This window comes from Pieris brassicae, chromosome 9 (assembly GCF_905147105.1).
Source record: "Pieris brassicae chromosome 9, ilPieBrab1.1, whole genome shotgun sequence".
In the NCBI taxonomy this organism is placed as follows: Eukaryota; Metazoa; Arthropoda; class Insecta; order Lepidoptera; family Pieridae; genus Pieris; species Pieris brassicae.
The window spans coordinates 708,776-730,689 of record NC_059673.1 but is presented as its reverse complement, the minus strand read 5'-3'; the positions used below and the strand labels follow the sequence as shown (position 1 = coordinate 730,689).

At 34.7% G+C, this 21,914-nt stretch overlaps 1 protein-coding gene across 1 annotated transcript; it reads left to right on the top strand.

Moving 5' to 3' along the window:
- The first annotated feature begins 997 nt into the window (after nt 1-997).
- LOC123714249 (centrosomal protein of 104 kDa) lies at nt 998-17,063 on the top strand. The gene is made up of 20 exons (XM_045668448.1): nt 998-1,084; nt 3,210-3,368; nt 3,681-3,816; nt 4,187-4,274; nt 4,511-4,697; nt 4,768-4,979; nt 5,121-5,297; nt 6,402-6,573; nt 7,019-7,106; nt 7,498-7,648; nt 8,630-8,856; nt 10,565-10,702; nt 12,219-12,350; nt 12,711-12,924; nt 13,272-13,670; nt 14,407-14,815; nt 14,966-15,062; nt 15,498-15,637; nt 16,300-16,395; nt 16,942-17,063. Exons 1-20 carry the CDS (start codon nt 1,045-1,047, stop codon nt 17,061-17,063), a joined length of 3,384 nt encoding a protein of 1,127 aa, XP_045524404.1. The 5' UTR covers nt 998-1,044.
- Nucleotides 17,064-21,914: the final 4,851 nt, after the last annotated feature.

Sequence of the window (21,914 nt, the reverse complement as noted above, 5' to 3'; positions counted from 1 at the left end):
GAAAAAAAAATTAAAAGAGAATTTTGTAACAAGTCGTTTTTTTTTTTCGAAGTCTCAATTGTGGCCCCAGTTGCCCTCCCCTAAATCCGGCCCTGGTTCAATTACCCACGTAAACAAGAACTGTTTCTTGTTGGAAGGCACAAAAAGCTTCTAAACCTGTATGTAATGATAATTTTATAATATTTATTTATTTAAACTTCATTACATTAAATAAATACCATATTATTAGTGAGTGTTACAAGCGATCTAGAAATATTTTATGAAATAATTTTTATAACTGCTACTCGGGCATTTATGATTGATATTACTAATCTTTTGCAAACTATCATTTGTTGAGATTTTCATTTTGGATTGACCAAATACAACATTAAAAACACGGCTTGATAAGAACTCAAGAAGACTTGTAAAATTCTAAATTCAACTGTCAGCAACTTTATTATTCGTAAAACCTCCTCTAGATGGCGTTGTTTTCAACGTCATTGTTAAATAATTTATAACCTCGGTATATATCTATATATCTTCAAAAAAATTCACACTTGTCTCGTTTGACATGGAAATTAAATAATTTTCAATATGTCATTGCAATCGATTAAATTAAACTTTTATATAAGCACGTTTGATACTGTTTGTTACTTGTGTGTTGAGCTTTGGTGATTTTAATTTCAATTAAAGACCTTCAAAGCGCCTGATAGCTTCCGATATTAAATTGAGGAAATTTTTATTTTACTTTGAATCCTACATTTTTTGTGAACGTGAAAAGTTGAGAAACAACGCACTCAGATGTAATCTTTCTTGATTCATCAACCATCTTCGAGATGGCGTTGATAACAATAACATGCCCCTAAGCCGCGTTGTCTCCAGCAGTATTGATCTTACCTCCCAGACAAATTGACTTCGTCCATACAACGTCCTAATTTAGAATCTAAATAGTCTTATCAGTGATGTGTATATATATATGTATTAAATATGAAAAATAATTCTTGACAAAGTGCAATTATAAATATGGGAAAGATTACAACAATGCGAATCGCCAGGTAGAAGAAAATGCCGAAACGTATACCATTTCACGTTGTTTACGCAACAAGTAAGTTTAATATATAAAAATAGGTTGAATTAAATACATATACATATATTAAATGCCAACATTTGTTCACATCTTAGTTTATTAGTCGTTATTATTTACGAGTAGATACTATATAAATAAACTCACTAAATATGGTCATATGCACTATATTTAACTCTCTCTGGTGTTAATATACCTAAATAAATTCTTGCATATAAAGAAAGAAGAACTAATTACATATTCGTAAAGGAATTTTGTATTGACACCTCTGAACCTAAATCCGAGAAGAGCTCACTTCTATTTACACAGATTGAATTTAGTTTTCTATTTAGAAATAGCGTTCTTTCGTTTACAAAACTGGATATATGTTTTTAAATATTTTGCAAATAAGCCTCAACTCAGGGATAATGTAGCTATAAATGGGTTTGAAATCGGTCTTTAAGTTTAGTCGTTACAACATATAATATAGAATATATCTTTATAACATTTAGTGTACATAACAAATAACATCAGATTCTTCTGATTTTGCACAGAAAAGGCTGCTTATGTTATGATTATTAGGGTCAATTGTAAATGCACCTGCAATGCAGTGGATCTCTTCTCATATGTATTCAAAGCTTGATAAGTTTAAGTTCACTACCGGATCGTTAAAATTAAAACTTTTTGGTCTCACAAAATGTATAAAATATTGGGTTTTAAAAACGAGTCGTAATGGTTACGGCAGCGGGCTCGCCAGTTTTAGCTTGTTTGTATTTTAAGATTAATTTTATATTAAGTAAGTACGATTAGATCAGAGTACGTTTGCCTATTAGCTTGACAAACGATCATGAAACATATACTGAGGCCCAGACCTAAAAAGGTTGTAGCGCCACTAATTTATTTATATAAGGCAATAAACCTTATATGTTTACCACCCCCACACAAAAGGCGTATGGAATATTAAAACCACTCATTATAGGATCGATACTACTGCGTTGAAATATTTATCTAGTCTAGACTTAGCCTAGGGGAGGCAATAAATGAAATAGGGCCATTTTTATACAATATTCTAAACCTACGTAGCAATAATAATAATAATAATAATCTTTATTTCTTCTCTCACATATACATACATAGCAGGTTATTATGATTAAACTAAGATGATAACATTTGGAAGTGTATGTGAGAGACTGGTCTCTGTAACAGGAGACCTGAGTGACAGATAGCCAGCCTCTCCACCACCGGACCGGAACACGTACAATCAGGTCATTGTCATAAGATACAATAGAAGAAAATAAGCAAGTGCTAAAGGAAAAAAAAAATGGAAACGGAGTCGTAAAAATAAATTTGGTGTGTTTGATAATAATTAAACATTAATAAATAGAATATTATAACAAATTTAAAAAAAATCATTCCTGCGGCTCTCTCGTCTACCTTTAAGGCTGGCACTGTTTCGATATACTTATTCGTTGAGCGTGAAAAGTACCAGCTCTGGGGTCAATGGTACTATCAACCAGGCGCCAACTTAAATCTTTAATTTGCAAATACTGTATATTTGTGTGTTGGAAATAAGGTATATTTTAAGATGTTACGCAAGTATGCGAATATAATTTTAATTCACTGAAATCCTTGTATGACGGTAATTTATATAAACCAACTATGGTTAATTTTAAACAAAGTATAGATCCAGAATCCAGAGTCGAACGGTGCACTATTCTCGTACGTCAAAAGAAATGCATCTTGCAAGTCATGTCAGTCTTGTTACGGATAAAAATCGATCCCGTCAGGGGTAGCTGGAATCTTCGAAATTTCTTTCTGTTTTAAAATTAAGTAATTTTTATGAAGTTCTGTAATAATATATGTCCTCTCTTGCTATAGTATATCTGTATTAATCTGCTATGAATATGGTAAGGGGGTAGGAAATATTTTTTAGATCTACTCCTTGGAGTACACGTATAAATAGTGAAAGCATCTTCCTTGCGTCTTCCAGTAATAGGCGATAACTTAAATTAATCTCAGTTTCCTGTTTTGCTATCAAGGCTGAGCAAGTTTTATGCATTTTATATATCAGGTATTTTATGTAGGACAGTTTTTAATATGTGAATCCAAAGCTTATTTAGTCAAAAACAAAACACGTCTTTTAATTCGTGTCATGTAACATTTTCAGGCGAGGATAGTTCGTATCCAGCATGCGAGCTGAACGCACAAGGACCAGCTGTGAGAGGTTGGCGCAGCCTCGGCAAGCAGCCACACGAGCTGTTGCTGCGTCTTACCTCTGTTACAAGCATTCACAAGCTGCAGCTCCTGGCACATCATCAGCTTATACGTTGGTAGCTTATTTAGCTTAGCTTAGTTTACACAAATATAATATTTTCCGACAAAAATACTCTAAAATGTTTGTCTTAAAACAGCCTAATGAAACCTGGTTGTCATTTAAATATCTTTAGAAGATGTAGGTAAAACAAATATAGAAAGTATTGTGTATTAAAATACTATACGCTGGAGAGTCAATATTCCAATCTATACTGCTGATCATGAAGCTACTGTCTACAACGTGGAGCAAACTATTCCACATGGTTCTTTCTTGTGTCCTTGACTTTTGCACCTTTTGTATAGTGGATTTACATTTACATTTCAGCGGCGTGTGTAGAGGTGCTAGTATCAGGTGGTCTGGTATCTGAAGGTGCTGCAACGCCATGTGGAGCCACTTACACCAGCGTCGGTAAGGTCACACTTGCAAGACCAGCTCCACAAGCCAGGACTAGAGAACTTAGGTATACCTTGCGAATGTTATTCTCGTTACTCATCTAACAGAACATTGGTAAATAATATGAGCGAAGCTTTGACGAGAAATAGCTGCCACAAGGCTGACACTGCTCATACAATAACAATATGGACTAATGTAATTATTACCTTAAGCAAATGAAAGAAAAGTTATTCATTAAGAATTAACAATTGGAAAATAAATACGATAGAAGATAAAATAAGCTACATACTTATTAATAGAGGTTTTTAATAATGGTTTTGATTGTTTGCTAGTTGTTAATAATAAAGGTTAATTTATGTTTGATGCGTAATCTAATATTAGTGGTAAAGGAATAAAATTTCATAGTAGAACCAGGTTAGAATTTCGTTTATTTTCAGATCTGCTGCTTTGCCAGAACCAACAGTAGCCCGTTTTGTGAAACTTAGATTGTCAGGGCCTCACCCACCCTCTAAAGAAGATGAACAGGTAAAGTTTTCAGAGAATAATGAAATTATTTTGGTTAATTAACAAATATATTTTACAGCAAATACAGTTGTATAATAATTTATGACAGTCTTGTGTGTTGCATTATTAAGAAAGAAGAAGAAAAGAGTGTAAACATTGTTTGATATAAGAAATGATCGGCCCAACGTTGTTTCTCCTATTGACAAGTTTATATTGTTTTGAATGTAATAAAAATAACTTGTACTTTGGTTATTTAGGTAGCATTAATGGCTGTTAACGTACTCGGGGATGAGGTGGAAGATGAAGAAAAGACAGTAGCAGAAAATATAAAAACCGAAATAAGTTTCTCTCCATATGATGATCTGGCGTTTATAATGTATGTGGACAATGAGATTGCTGATCTGGTTAGAAGTTTGGATGAGAAGAAGAGAATCGCCGTTACTGGTAAGAAATATCGTTGAACCTTTTTTATATTTATTTATTATTTTATATTTTAAAACTATGTGTTTAACAGAAGAAAGATTTGAATACGCTCGTCGCCTCAAATCTGCTGGTTCAGCGTTAGCGGCAGCAGGGATCAGAATCGGGAGGTGGAGACTCCGAAAGAGGACGGCTGCAGCGAGAGATGACTTTGAGCTTGCTAGAAGAATGAGGGACAGAATATCAGATGCTCTCATGGGCGTGAAAGAAGACTCTGAGTTACTGCGGCTGTTTGAGGAAGAGGGGGTAATTCTATAATACTTAGTGACTTTTATAACAAGCTTTACACAGTTTCGATGCAGTGTTTTTACTACGAATACTTAAAGAAATCTCTTAAATCTCGATAAAACACTATTTTAGTCTGTGATCATGTGACTTTTATTGTAGCCTGACACCCGCAACGACTCATCAATGCCCCAAGCCTATGACTTCTCTCACCACCTATCTCCATCTGTGGCAGCTGGTGCTATGAGCCTGGATATCCCATCACCAGTACCACCAATAGAGATGGATCACCCTCAGTTGAACGGAATCGGCGACGAGGAACCCAACCATATTTCCGCTGTAAGTTGATCAGTGATTGTTGATGAAAGTTCCTCGGTCATCGTGGTGCTCTAAATAATAAAGGGTTTTAGTTTTTCTCTAGATTAAAAACACGCGTATATAAGCGAAATAACGAAATTATATTTAATGTTGATAAGAAACTATTAATACCTTTATCTGAAAATGAAATACGGTTTAAAAATATTGTTACGAAGACGGATCGACTGCAATGTTTCTAGATTTTTCCACTAGTTAGAGAACTTTTCAGCAGGCTGATAATATGATTTCTGACCGTTTCAGGAGAGGGTCAATCACATATTAGAAAATTATAATTTCCATAATGTTACCCTAGTTTTCAGTTCAAACATTTTTTCAGTCGGTTTCAGAACATGTGTAGACGAGTGGTGCAGTTTTTAGGAGACCCGTTTTCAGGCGTTTTCAGGCCTAGGTATACCCCTTTGATGAAGGAAAATTCTAGACCAAAATTTCTAGGGGTGAGACAATGACGTAATGATACGAGAGAGAGAGAGAAGATCAGAACTTTCTCGAAACTAGACTGAACACTCTAGAACGCCGTACGACAAGGACGGAGTAACGTGCGAAAGAGATAAAGAGTGCGGAGGTTCTAGAATTGTGCAATCGCTACTCAGTAGCAAGCCCGCCTAGAGAGTTCTCGAATATTGTTTAGAATTATTCCCAGGGATATATATTCCCTTTAGTTTTGAATTCGATAACAAGAGAGAAACACCGAAGCGATAAAGTGATTACAAGTGATAAAGTACTGTGTGAAGTGTTCATAAGTTAAGTAATAAGTGATTGTTTTTGTGTGTTATAAGTGCATCTCTGCAATTAATTTGTGCACATAAATTCCTCATTGATTTTTCAAGAAATAAACCCTTGAATAAATCTACGGCATTTTCTATCCGATCCCCTAGCTCGTAACAATATATTTTATGATTCGGGGTATTATCATTTATCTGTCACACAAGTCTTCACTGTACGAACACATTTTAATAGTACACATAGACACCATTATCCGTGCCGGTATATGACCGTTTCACTTGGGGTGCGCTAAAACAAGTAGGCCGGCCCTAGTCAGAATAACAAAATAAAATAATTTTTCAGTCCCCAATCCAAACACTACAAGAAGATGTGCAACCAGAACCAGAAACGCCCCAACCAACGCAAGAACAAGAAGAGAAACTTCACCAGCTAGAAATACAGAAAAAAGAAGAAGAGGAATTGCGAAAGGAGAGTGACAGCCCTCGAAGAAGTATAACGCCAAATGCTGCTAATGGTAAATATAGAAAAAACTTTATTATATAAAGGATGTTTAAGTATGTAGTTAAAAATGAAAGTGCACTAGATTCCCTTGGTCAGCTAGTGTCTTCCACAGATTTATAATTAAAGTACTGTTGTAAGAAGAAGAAGAAAATGTTCCTTTTCAGCATAGATGCATGGTTGAGAAGTTATGGATCCATAACTACTATATTAATAAAATTTGTAATATATAAAATTAAATAAATTTAAAAAGTTTTGTGCTTGTGGTAGTGTACATTTAATGAAGGCATTTGCACGCTGTAATGCGATACTTATTCATTGAGCGAGGAAAGCACCAGCTCTGGAGTCACCGGTACTGTCTTCCAGGCGCTTAAATCTTTAATTAGTGCCTCTGCATTTGAACCCAACATCCAAGAGTCACTCATATTTATATTCATAGAATAATAATTTATGTTTTCTAGGTTCTACAGTACGCAGAAGGAACAAAAGTGCTGGTCCAAGATCAACTTATGAGGCCTATGAGGAACGACTATTGCCAGCATTACGGCAGTCAGTAGAAAAACTAAATCTTAATAGACGTTTAGAATTTTTAAAGATAAATTAACCTATTTTTTTTATTTTTTTTATTACCACTTCGTTGCATTACAATGTAAACATTAAACTTAATAAAATGAAGGAGGGCAACTGGCGGTCTTATCGCTAACGAGCGATCATTTTCAGGCAACCACTATGAGAAAAAAAATTATTAAATTAAATAACCATTAATACATTTTTTAAGGAGGCAAGAAGTGCAAAAATACGTATTTCATATTCTTTGTTCTTATTATTTTATTCATCTTAAATGAAAACTATATTGTTTCATTGTGTTAATCTAAAACCGTGTTATAAGGTTATTTTAATTTGAAATAGAGTAGTTTTTATTTCTTTCCACTTTCTTTAGCTCTCATACCAATGAGTATCTACGTGAGGCCCGTGAAGAGGAATGCAGTGCTGGAGGAAGTGCTTCCTCGCACCCTCGTGCCGTACATAAACTGAATGAGAGGGAAAGAAAACAGGCTGCACTACCTATACTTATATTTGGTTATCCTTTAGTGAGTATTTATTGCATTATTTTTAATAGAAGAAAATTATTACTACACTCAATATGAACTTAGGATTTCGAGCACGAGGGAATGCACAGCATTGTAGTTACGCCATTGTTAAAATCAATCTATCGTATCACTCAGTCAGTCAGATTTATCTTAGCTAATTCTAGTCCGGCCTAAAACTATCTTAAAATTATTTAACACACATGTACCAGAAAGAACGGTTCGGTGGCCGTCGCTACACAATCTTATACTAGGATAATAAGTTCTGAGTACATACCTCGTTACAATATTTTCTTACCAGGAAGAAAGGCACACCATATTGTCAGCCGTAAGGATTTGGAGAAATTCTATTAGTTTGGAAACAAAGAGAGGGTAGACTAATGCCTTGCATCACGATAGTTCTCAAAAACGCACTAAACGCTTACTATAGAATTCTAAATAAATAAATAAATAGTGGACGTAACTATTATCAATTATAATTAACAAAATGTGTATATCAAAATAAAAATGTGTCTAACGTATCCCGAGTAAATCTCAGCAATGACTCAACTAATAAACGTGACGATCGGCCGAGAAAAAATATTTGGGATCACCCTCATTAAAAATTATTAAATTATGTATTTCGAACACATATATTATGAGCAATAGATATATTCCTCTTCTTTTCTCGCTATTAGTTGTAGTGGCGCTACAACCCTTTTAGGTCTGGGCCTCAGATTTCTGTATCTGTTTCATGAACATTTGTCAATCTAATAGGCTTGTAGGCTATCAGCATGCTGTGCCTGTCTTATGTCGGATCTAACGCAAGCCGTTCACCGTTCGAGCAAATGTTAAATTCGCACTTACGACTTCAGGGGTGATAGTCGCATGCTATAGCCACTCGGCTAACACTGCTCTATATATATAAACTTCTATTTTATGTCAATTTCTCGTAAATAGGTTACCGTAAAGGTAATATGATAAAGAATAACGTTCCTTTCTCAGGTAGAAAAGTTCTTCTCTAAGAACTACCTGGACAAAGAAGAAGGTCTCGCTCGGCTGCGCGCTGAACTAACCTCTCCATCAAATGGTAGCACTAAGACATCACCAAACAAAACGGCGAGAGCCGCTGCTATTTTGCTGCAGAGAGCGCTTAGAGACAAGGTCTTTTCTGTATACAGTCAGGCTAATGAGGTGGTCCGTGTGCTGTTCAAGGATTTTGTTCCTGATAGGTGAGACGATCTATACTAATAAAGAAAAAAATCTGGATTGATTCAATATTGTTACGAGCTAGGGGATCTGATAGAAAATGCCGTAGATTTCTTCAAAGGTTTATTTCTTGACAAATCAATGAGGAATTTATTGGCACAAATTAATTGCAGAGATTGCACTTACAACACACACAAAAACAGTCACTAATTACTTATGCACACTTCACACAGTACTTTATCACTTGTATCCACTTTATCGCTTCGGTGTTCCTCTCGTGTAATCGCATTCAAAACTGAAGGGCGACTAGTCCCGTTTCGGCTCGCTTATATATCCCTGGGAATAATTCTAAACAATATTCGAGAACTTTCTAGGCGGGCTTGCTACTGAGTAGCGATTGCACAATTCTAGAACGTCCGCACTCTTTGTCTCTTTCGCACGTTGCTCCGTCCTTGTCGTACGGCGTTCTAGAGTGCTCAATGTAGTTTCGAGAAAGTTCCGATCTTCTCTCTCTCTCTCTCGTATCATTTCGTCCTTGTCTCACACCTAGAAAGTTTGGTCTAGAATATTCTTCCATCAAAGGGGTATACCTAGGCCTGAAAACGCCTGAAAACTGCACCACTCGTCTACACATGTTCTGAAACTGACTGAAAAAATGTTTCAGCTTCCTGAACTAGGGTAACATTATGGAAATTACAATTTTCTAATATGTGATTGACCCTCTCCTGAAACGGTCAGAAATCATATTACAGCCTGCTGAAAAGTTCTCTAACTAGTGGAAAAATCTAGAAACATTGCAGTCGACCCGTCTTCGTAACAATATGAATAATCTTTAAAAGTCGTTATTTCTCAAAGGCCGTTATCAGACAGCCGACCTAATTTTAGTCTTCCAGGCTCATTCTGATGTGTATCTTTAATGCTCTGTTAAATTGGTTAAACACGCTAATACAGTACCCCTCGTAAAACCCGTACCGACCAGAAAATCGCGTTGTAGAAGTATTGTCGTAAAAACGTTTTTTTGAAAAATTCAAACACTACGCAATTGAAACGGGTGCAAAGGTACGAAAAACTAATTATGAACATTTCAAAAAAAATATAATATATAATCTACAGAAAAATAACTTGAGAAATCTCCGCGTTTTATGACAGATGGAAATCGCTTAATACGAAAACGTGTAATAAGGGTACCGCGTTATAAGGCGTATTTTGAATAATAGATAGTAATTTATAAAATAATTGTACACCAAACTTAATAGACCTCATATAATTTGTATGCAGGCAAGATAAGTAAAAACACTCGACGAGTGTTGCGTGTGTTTGATTTGTTAAAATGAAATTATATTTAATTAAGAGCTACTATAAGAATAGAGTTGTTTAATTGTCATAGTTTTTGTTTCTTGGGAGATTGTATTGGTCTGTGTTAAAAAATAATAATAATCGGTCTGCCAGTCCATGATTCGGTCCCCTACTGAATTAAACATGTCATGGGGTTATAAATGAAGTCAAAAGGAAAAGATTAAAATCAGAACTGTTTAAAACTTATATCATAATTTTCATAACACCTTATTAGTCGCCAAAATATTTTCTTACTTGTTACATCACTAATGTAGAACTGACTGTAAAACTAGTGTAAACATGAATAAATGCTATGTGTTACACTATTTTATATTATTTATATTTATTTGATTCCGTTTTTATAAATAAAAATAAGCTTTGAACGGTGTGTTTCAGAGTGTGTGCAGCTGAAGTAGGACGATGTCTGGAGAAAATTTTACCGGAGTTATTAAGAGCGTGTGGAGATCCAGCACCCCGCGTCCACTCGACGGCTCAACATACAGTGCTTACTGTAGCTGATGGTCCCCACGTCAGGTATAAGATTAAAATAAAACCTGTACGGTATTTCTCCTTATAAACAATTGAAAATCCAGAAGGAAAACTATTTAACAGTAAACAGATTTATACTATTATTAACTTTACATATAAACTTTATAAAATTGTGATATAAACTTTATTAAATTATGATTGAGATATAAACTTTATTTAATTGAGATATAACTTTATTTAATTGAGATAAAAACTTTATTTAATTGAGATGTAAACTTTATTAAATTGAGATATAAACTTTATTAAATTGGGATGTAAACTTTATTAAATTGTGATATAAACTTAATTAAATTGAGATGTATACTTTTTTAAATTGAGATAGAAACTTTATTAACCTGAGATATAATCTTTATTAAATTGATATATAAACTTTATTTAAATCAGCTAGATTAATCAATATTATTAACTTACGTTTACAATTCTTGAAAGACGGCATCGCACTTGCGAACCTTCCGGCAATATGAGTGTACATGGGCGTCGGTTCACTCAACATCAGGTGAACCTCCTGCCCGTTTGCCTCCTATTACATAAAAAAAAAACAATTAACAGACGTTTATAATTGTCCGTTGAGTGAACTGACAAAAGGTTTGCTTCGTGTCAGGTCCCTACTGTAAGAAATAGTTAGTCTTTTGTAAATATTTTATTCTATTACTGTTTAAGGTTGTGTTTTTTTTAAGTGTATTTATTGCTTTGTTTGTTATATATATGTCGGAGAAACACCTACCCCAGTGACGTCATCAACAGTGGTTGCAGATTTGGTGGGCGTCATGAGGGTAAAGCGCGAGCACAAAACACGACGATTGTTGTTTTCACAATATTTTATTTACACTGATGATGCACTAATATTTTATGGTAGTTATTTAATAATAAATTATAAGTTTTAAGACCGAGCAGTGAGTTCAATGCACCAATCTAGCGACCAAAACTCAGGGATCCAACTCGATCCGTCTCCACTTCAAAAAAGGCCCCGTAACAACCAACGGACTGGGCTATATATAGATGGCGCTTCGACCCCACTCGAGCAAAGTGCTCTGCTCTCATTGGTCGTTTGTTTAATAACGATTACAATCTTATAAATTAGAAAAACGTAACTAATTTTAACTAAAATCACTAATTTGTTAACAGAAATATGTTTTAGGTTTTATAATATCGTAAAATCGCGTATTAAGTTAAATTAATATTAATGCAACGTGTTTAAATGATAAGGAGAATTTAATGTGTTATTGTACAATCAACAAGCAACTCGTTGAATGGCTTCCTCCGACATATATATATAATAGTCACCGGATTGCAGTAATCTTTAATGGTAGCTTATTTCGTTTAAAGTACTTAAAATATACTAATATTAATATTATTTTATCTACGTTTCATATATATTATTTGATAGATTCCTACTAGAACTAGAAAGTCAGGTTGATTTGCAGAAAAGGGAGATTATCTTTATGAAGTAGGTGATATAGATTTTCCAAAAATCAAACAAAAACATTATTATTGATTACAGAAATTTACACATAATACCACAACAGTTAGTAAGACCTGTTGCCGCTTCCATGCATCCACGGCTGGCTTTATCAAGACTTCAAATGCTAGAACAGCTCATTCTCAGTCATGGGATATCGACTGATAAGAACAGGTACAATTATGAATTTAAAAAAACACATCTACAATAATATCTAGTTAATCAGAGAATCAGGGAAGAAAAGAAGAAAACTGGCTTGCCTTGGTCCCAAAAAAGTAGACATGAGTCAGGCACAAGAGGCTGACCACCTACTTGCCTATTAGATTGGCAAATTTTCATAAAAAAGAGACAGAAATCTGAGGCCCAGACCTAAAAAAGTTACAGCACCATTTTCTTTTATAAATACCGTTAAACGTATATATTGTATATTATTCTATATTCATACTTTACAACAAAATAATACAAATTTTCCTAATCAAAATACTAAACAGTCTGAGCATATTGGAAGAATAATACCTATTCTGCAACTTGCAGTGGTCTAACAGTTCGTCGTTTAGCTGAATGCGGTGCAGCAGGTGCTCAACACGCAGCTGGGTCTGTTAGAGCTGCGGCTGAAAGAATCCTCTTAGCTGCTTATACCAGGTCTCCTCGGGTCGTGCGAGCTCAGCTCCCGCCAGACGATGCTGTCACCAGAAGAAATCTGATTTACCGTCATCTGTTCCAGCAGTTCGATAGGATTGACATGCAGGTAAGATTCAGGTTAGGAATACATTTAATATAAAACTGTAAATTAATCTGACGGACGCCATGCCCGTCTGCTCATTTTGCAAATAAATATAGGCATACTCCGGGATATTATGGCATTCTAAAAATGAATGAATTTTTGACACCGATCCATATTCATAACAAACATACAGATGTATAAATCTTACCTCTTTATTATATTGGTATAAAAATATTTTCATCCTGGAAAAAAAATAGATATCTAGATAGAATAGATTCATCCAATTTTATAAGATAATAGAACTTTTCTCGTGAGTACCACTTACTTTCTGATGCGTACAAAATGACCGAAAAGAATATCAAATCTTGCAGAAAATGCTCAACCAAGCACCCACAGAAGACCAAATCCTAAACGGGATAGAACAAGGAGAATCCTTACACGAAGCTAGCGCCTCCCAATCGACAAGAAGCGGAACAACTGCCAGTAGCATGACCACGTCATTAGGCATGACAACTTCGTCTGGCATGACTTCCATGGACACGTCATATGCCCTCAAATCTAGTGCCAGCAGTGCGACATTAGCGCCGTCGAGTTTAAGCGGCAGCTTGACTACGTCTAGAAGTAAAAGTAGTCTTAAGAAAACTCCGACTAAGAAGTATTCACCAAGGATAGGGACAAAGGATTCTAGTTATCCAGGTTATAACAAACTTAGGTTGGACAGTGCAATTAGCCCGAAACACTCGCCAAGACCATCAACTGCCAATGAAAAGGTAAAAAATTCAAGATATATTTTATATAAGTAGTGTTTAGATTATTTACTGTTGTGTAACTTGCTTTTATTAATTGTGTCTGCACAAAGCCATCTTTTAACATTAAAATTTTACGACAAAATACTAAAAAGCAAGCAAGCGTCTAATAACTTTAACCTACAATCTCTAGTGGAAAGTGAAAGTGACTCTGTTCAAGTATGTATGTATGAAGACTCTCTGTTCTTGTGTATTTTTTTTTTCAATTACGACTAACGTGCACTCAAACTAATCCACTTCGAATGATTTTGTCCTTTTCAATCTTCTCTCTAGGCCCGAGGTGTCATAAAGTTGAATTTCCTCGCCATTTACGTGTTGGTGGTGCAATTGTCTGTGGGCTCCAGAAATCTTTTTGATTATTGTGGTGAAGTCCTCTACATTAAGGTCCCGATGGAGGTCGTCATCTTCTTATGAGATTATTTTCCCATCATTATAAGCTGTAACAAGGCGTATGGATGATGGTGCAAAACGTGTCCAATATGCGACTTTCCGCATTTTAACAGGCTGCATAAACTGTCGTGTTGTCCCGATTATATACTTATACCTATTAATCTATGTATCTTATAGCTTATGTAGGACTTCGTTTTTTCTCTTATGTATATGTTTTTCTATATTACCATTTCTTGAATGTCTAACATGTCAACTTTATATTGTCGGCTTCCAACATATTCCTTTTTAATTAAAGGGATGTAAATTGCAGGTACATTTTCAAGAAAACCAAGATGAAATCATTTTCCGTCGTTCAAAAAGAAATCCCGAAAACCGCCATTCCATGATACACTACGACCATGATCCATCAAAACCTGAGATAAAAGAACGACCAGCTACTGTCTACGACCCGCTGCACATAAACTATGCTGACTCACCAACAATTGGTTCCCCTAAAACCTCCAAAACCGAACTACGAAGTCTAGATTCCCTACCAATGGACTCGCCACAGTTATCGCGTCTAGATTTGCGCGATTCTGACAGAAGTCTTGACTCTCCAAAGCTCAGATTGGATTATTTTAGAGACACGGGTCTGGAGTCTCCTAAATTGGTGGCTGGGGTGCGGAATCTTCACTTGGATGACCACAGTCAAATGGATGAAAGTGGCTATTATAGTCCAGGTATAACTAGCTGGATTATTATCAAAGATTTTAGATTAGCTTCAAATATTGGTTGAACTGTTATTTTCTTGCCTTTGAACAAAATATTTCTTCATCATGAATAGAAATTTAAAACTACAAATTTAACATCTACTTCTACGTAATTTGAAGGGAGGAGACAGCAAGTATTAAATGAGCAGCACATTGATAATTATGAAGCTGTTGGAGCAGAAGCCAGCAGTGAAACTACACCTGAACCTATATGCAAGTAAGTTGTAAAATCTTAACAACTATTTAAATTTTCGGATAATACTTATTTGCTTGACTTAATGACCTCTGGGTGGGGCAGAAGGCGATCACAATGAGCCTCCATCGCGTTTAGTTTTGAACTTCGCAGTTTACCTCGCTCCAAGCCATTCAACTCTCTTCTTCTACTTTGTTTGGTACTGCCACGCTACCGCTTTATTTGTGGGCTCCAATCAAGCGCCTGCTTGGGGATATCTCTCTTCGGAGTATATAGTGATATGATAAACAATAATGAATAACGTTATGATTTAGACCGTACCACATTGAATTGTTTTGTAAAGGGTCTCTCGTGTTTCGCATGCATTGCTGTCATTATTTAGCCTAATGTGGTATTCAAAGATTTTACTTTCTCATATAGAATCAAGCGATATATATAAAATCTATTCTTTATTTTAAGTACATCATGCACCTGGTGCGGTCGTCGAGTACGCGCCGCAGCTCTTGAGACCCACTACTGGCGCCGTTGTGTAGTCCTTGCCCGTTGTCCGCACTGCCATTTAGCGTTGGAGGCACGAGGTCTACAAAGTCATTTATTAGGTAATAAAAGCATGGAAAGAGAAGCTTAATTTCAAACATCAAAGGTTCAGACTAATCACTAAGCACCTTCTGTGTGAGAAACATATTGGACTTACGGAAATAAATGTAATAGTTCGCACTAAGACGACTAGAAGAGCCTTTTAAATAGAATTCCTTCTAAATGACTCTCTCTAAGATGGATTTAAATCGGTCGCAGAACTTGTAATGTCATTAATCTACATGTGATTAACCTTCTTTCATAACGGCACGGTTCAATATTATGGGTTAGTATAATTTTTAATAAACGCCTCACCTCTTCCACCTTTTTCCTGAAAGGAAGGCACAGGCCTCTCCACTTGCTACGGTCCTGACGTACCTCTCTCGCTTCATCCACTTTCATGACTTTCACCATTCATGCTCGTTATGGGTTCTTTTAACTTGTCCCTTCTCTAGTACCTCCTGGATTTGTTCAAGGTATGTATGACAAGGCCTATCCAACCCTATATCACCATTCATGGTTGCCTTGTATATCCTACTTCTGAACTGCTTCTCATTCATTTCCAAACCACCTAAGCATTCCCTTTTGTATCCTTGTCAAAACGTCATCTGTAAACAACTGCAGGGATGTTTAATTTAATGACTACAATGATTTGTAAGTATTAAAAGATGCATTCTTCTTTCAGAGGAATGTTCTCTTAGCGAGGGTCTGTGGAGAGCTTGCACAAAATGTGGCGCTGCATTACGCACCAATGAAAGTGATTACCATGCTAACTGTATTCGTAAGTAACTTATCTTTGAATCTTATTTTATGACAATACTGTCATTGAGCTAAGTTACAATTTCGATGTGTACGTCTTATGTACGGATATGGCAAACCATAGTAGTCCTATATTATATATGTTTCGCCGGGATCAAACTCACTCTCTTTGGACTAACCCGTAATATGTCGCAGATTCAAGGCGATTAAAAATTGCAAAATTTGTGGCACTACCGTCGTCTGACATGTTTACTTAATATTTACTCAGTCAGTTAGTGCGCACGTCCAGCGCACCACCGCTGTTCAGAGCGCAAATCTATTCAAATACTCAACCATCAATTCTACGCACTACTGACAAATTGACTTTGACATATTGACATTTTACAACCTGTAAGATGTCTATCATATTGCGTGGTGTTGCCATTCTAGTAAAACAAACGACATTGTGTTCTTTGATTACATAATCCCTGACATAGACATAACAAAATTACTGCTATCTATCTGCTTATATCAAATTATATTAAGCACATCTGAAGCAAAGAATGGTGATATATGATTACTATTTCAGCCCTGGGTCTCGACGAGTGGAAGTGTCCATACTGTTTCACGAATGTGTTGGCAAGAGACCTCCCTTGGCAGAGACATCTTATGCAATGCCCAAGGAACCCGCGACTTTTGCAGTCTTCATAAAGTATACTACTGAGTTTGATATATATATATATATACTACTGACTTTAAACATCTTTCTATGTTTTAAATTACGATGCTTGTGTAGGTCTTAATTTTTTACAATTACATTCAGTATTAAAAAACTACAATAACATTCGAATGTTCGTTTGTTAGTTTCGGGAAACCTCTGAACCAATTTTTTTTTCTACGCGATCCTAGTAACGTGTCTATCAGCTAAGTTGATAAGACATGCGAACATTGACTAGGCTTAATTTATAATAAAGCAGGGATTAAATCTATGATACAATAATTAGCATACAATAACAACTTTTCCGTCTTGCTCTTTATGTGTCAATATGAGCAAGATAACTTACAAACAGTGTGTGTATAATTTATTTTAAGACAGTATGTAAATACACTTTGCACTTGTTTGGTAGTCTCATGCTATCTCACTCTTGTATAAGGCTTAAAAAGGCTAGAGTAGGATGAATATAGAAGAATCCGTTTCACTTTACATTTCATTTGCGTACGTTTTCTGGAACACATTACTTTGTTTTTTATTTGTATTACAAGTAATTTAAAATGTCTATTTCCTAAAAACCGTCTTTTATCCACTTCGACCGTCCACAGATTATTATCCGTCGCGCACAATTTTTTTATTAAAATTAAGTCATTTATTTTACGACATATCAATAAAATAATGTTTACGTACCTTTGCACTTATAAATAATTATTCTTATTGCCTAATGTGTTAAGTTAAAATATATGATACGAGAAAGGTCCAAAAATGTCCATTTAATCTCGAAAATTATCCGGAGCTTAGCATGTATCGAAATCCAAATAAAACAGCTCTTAAAATTGAGTACGTTGTTTAAAAAAAGATTTACACCGTTTTAACTAAAGCTTTACTCTCACGTATATATATGCTTTTAATAGCCGAAAATTGCGATGTTTTGTGTACTAAGATACTCTAAGAAGTTAACTTTAAGTTCACTTGATAGAACGTCAACCTTTTAATTAAAGAATACCAAGAAGCTAGTTAATTTAAGCTTTGTTCGTCATTACTTGCTCTGAAGTAAATTTGATTAGGTATAAAGTGATACCTTATTGTACACAATATTTCTACAGGAAATGAACATCGTTGACTATTCTGTCAAGATATCCACTGATACTACCATTATACTTCACTTATGCCATTTAGTATATAAAGAAAAACTTACGTCGAAGATATATGAGTAACTTAGTTAATACTGTCATAAATTACTTTCTATTAAGACGGTTAAACATTAAAATTAAGTGTGTACACGTTTGTTGGAAGTTTTATTAAAACACACCGTGTTATTGTTATTATTTAGTGTTAATTACTTGTGATTATCTAGCTATTCGGTCGTCCAAGTTACAATGGTTCCAAAATTCAATTTAGATTAGAATTTAGAGTGGATATATAAGTGTCCGTAGCGTTTCTTATATTAATAATGTTCGTAGCATCGTAGCTGCCTCTACGAGCGCAGCAAAATTCGGTATATGAAGCGCGTAACTACAACATAGCATTCAGCACTTTGTAGACGATAAATAGGATAGTAGGTTGTTAAGTGTAGTGTAGGGCCACATCGCCTGTGATAATGAGTTGGGAAGTGTAAAAACATTATTTAGGAGCTGAAGCTTTGGCTTGCAGGAATTAAATTTAAATATTTATGATTATAAGTCGTTTGACGTGAAGATTGTGAAGACCATGGAAAGTTTAAAAGTTGGTGATTATATTAATTAATTGAACGTATAGTTATTAACTTGACTTTAAATAACAATATTGCCACGTTTATAACATAGAATCGATACATAGCAGGGTAGAAAGTGTAACAATTTTCGGAAATGCCTAAAGTAGAATCAAAAAATGTGTGCGTGTACTAGTGTAAACTAAACACATAAGAAGTGAAACTTCTTTATGACCTTATTCTTCGAAAAATGATGTACTATATGCACCTTTACAGAAATTGGTTAAATAATGTTAAATTAGATAAAGTTTAACAAAAGGCTTTTATTATCATAGACATGAATACAAATAATACAATTATATTACCACTAAGATTATTGCATCATTGTTATCGTTATTATATATTTCGAATCTTTTCAAATCAACAGTGGTAGGGACAAGAAAAAGATGGCGAGCAACCGAAAAAGGTGACGGTAAAAAAAATTCCAACACCGATAAAGAGGTTTCACTTCAAAAAATTACAATCATTATATATTTAAAACCAGTGATTATACTACTAGGAGTTATAATACTAATAGTACTAATACTGAAATAAAATAGAAATCACAGTACTAATTAGTTAAAATAGGTTCTATATGTAGATACATTATTACACTAAATGGTAATTTGATAAAGGGTAGAGTCTCGTCTACCGTAACCTCACCGTATGCAAAGGCCCACAAATAAGTATATTACTATTTTGCAGTAAGCTTTTACGCTTATTTTAAATATTAATGATTTTTGTTCACAAACATCATGAGAAAATACTCGTACACAATTCTAGAATAGTGTACCCCTGCATCAGGTCAAATCGGTTAGTTTAACAAACAGTTAATCAATAAATTCACGCCACAACGGGCTTAGTCTAGGTCTGTGATAATCACAAGTAATGCTAATAACCTAATATTTGTTTTGTTATAACTATACTCTTATAATGTCTAGTTTTACTAGGCACTCGTAGTCGTGTTTCGGTTCTAGTGTAATTAACCAGAAAAAAGTTATGTTAATTAAAAATACTAAAATCACTTCAGTTTTAAACCAGGAAATCCGTGATTGTAAATGTATGTTACACCTTATAAATGTGTGCACTGTGAAATATCTTAACACAAAGTTTTGAAGATGTTATTACAATCACGTATGTAAATTGTCAAGAATTAAATGACATGCAACGCCTTTACTTGTATTATTCATTAATAAATCACTCGAAACAACACGATAATCTTGGGTAAAATATATTTGCGAGGGGTGATGATTTTCAACAAAATAACTTGACACAAAATACCAAAAGATTTAGCTCAGATATAGAGCTTTTGTATAATATGTTATTTAATTCAAACCCTTGAAGTACGAAATGTATATCAGCATCTATTGATTGGCCAAATTTTAAGCTGGAAATCTTTGATCCTATGCATATTAGCTCACGGGCCACAACGGAAAATGTAATGTTTGAGTGAAAAAATATAATTTAGTTTGATTGTAAGTGTTATCTCTTGTGAGATTGAACTTTGAATAAAGGGTTTTTTGATTTAATTTTGTTTTCTTATAATGTAACCACTGCAAATATTCATTGTCAACGTCAGTCATATCAGTTCAAGAGAATTAATGCTTGTAGCTTATTCGATTTGCCTATTATATCTACAAATGACAACAATTTGGTAGTATTATAGTCAATAATAGTAGTCATTATTATTCATTTATTATGTCATATATAATAATAATTATATATACCTATGGCCCATTTGATCCATGTGGGTATAAGGACTACAAGAGTATTAATGTAAACAGTGTAACCTCTATATAATCCAAGACTACTACTTATTAGTCATGGTCAACAACAGTCTACACGTGGAAGCAATCCCAATTTGTAAACAAAAGAACAAATTTCTTAGAAAGTTCGCATGCAGTATGCCGACAGTCGAGTTTATTGCGGGCTAGGATAAAGCGACAAAAGAACGTACACAGCTGCGCAGTTTTTACTCATTTTAGCAACTTAAAATGTACTTTATTAGTCAATTGTTTGAATTATTGAGAGTGAGTGTAATGCTATGTAGAGTGTATATTTGTATGGAAGACGAGCTAAACCAACCAAAGCCAATAGATTTCGACGCTTTAGGGGGTTTGTCGCTAAATCGAGGGACGTTACATGGAGTATACACTATTGATACATTGATACAAATAAAATACAATATTTAATGTGACAAGCACTTATAGCCAATCATATTTGGGCATTCATATAGACGAGCGACTATCATGGTATCCCCATATAGAGTCCATGACTGATAGATTAAGGAAACTAACATATAATTTTAAAATTTTGCGAAACATTACATCGGATATAATACTTAAAAGAATTTACATAGCACTTGTTCAGTCCGTACTGACATATTGCATAAACATATGGGGAACGGCCAATAAAACAATTTTTTTGGAATTGGAACGGGGACATAGGGCTCTATTAAAGGTCATGCTGTTCCGGCCATACAGATTCCCATCGGAAGAGCTTTATCATCTCAGCCAATTACTTTCCGTTAGGAAGCTGTATGTCCTGAGTCTAATTTTAAAATCATACAGAGCGCTACCATTTGATAGTAGGCTGTTATTAAAAAGAAATAGGGATGTTGTCGTCGGTCAGACCGTTTGGACTGACTTTGCGAGACGCAATATGCAAGCAGACTACATCTATAATAAATTAAATAGGCTGCTTAACATCTACCCGCTTACCGTCTACAATCTAAAAATACGACTAAAGGACTGGCTCATGAACATACCCTACGCAGAGTTGGAGCTTCTTCTGAGGCCTGGTATGTAGTACAGACTTTATTCATTCACTCACTGACTCACTCACTCACACATTTGCACTCACACACTCATTTATGCACTCCAGTGTGTTGATAACAGTTAAAAATCAATAACAAAAAAACGAAAAAAAAAAGTTAATAGAAGATGTAACTAAATTATATATAAATTAAATATTTTAAGGAATGTATAACAAAGGGTTCCCAAGTCTTACACATTGTAATGAAATTGAACTTGAAATGAATAAACATATTTTATTATTATTTATTATATCAAACACAAATAAATTAAATCACAAAAACTAAAGGAAAATGGTATTAAAAGTG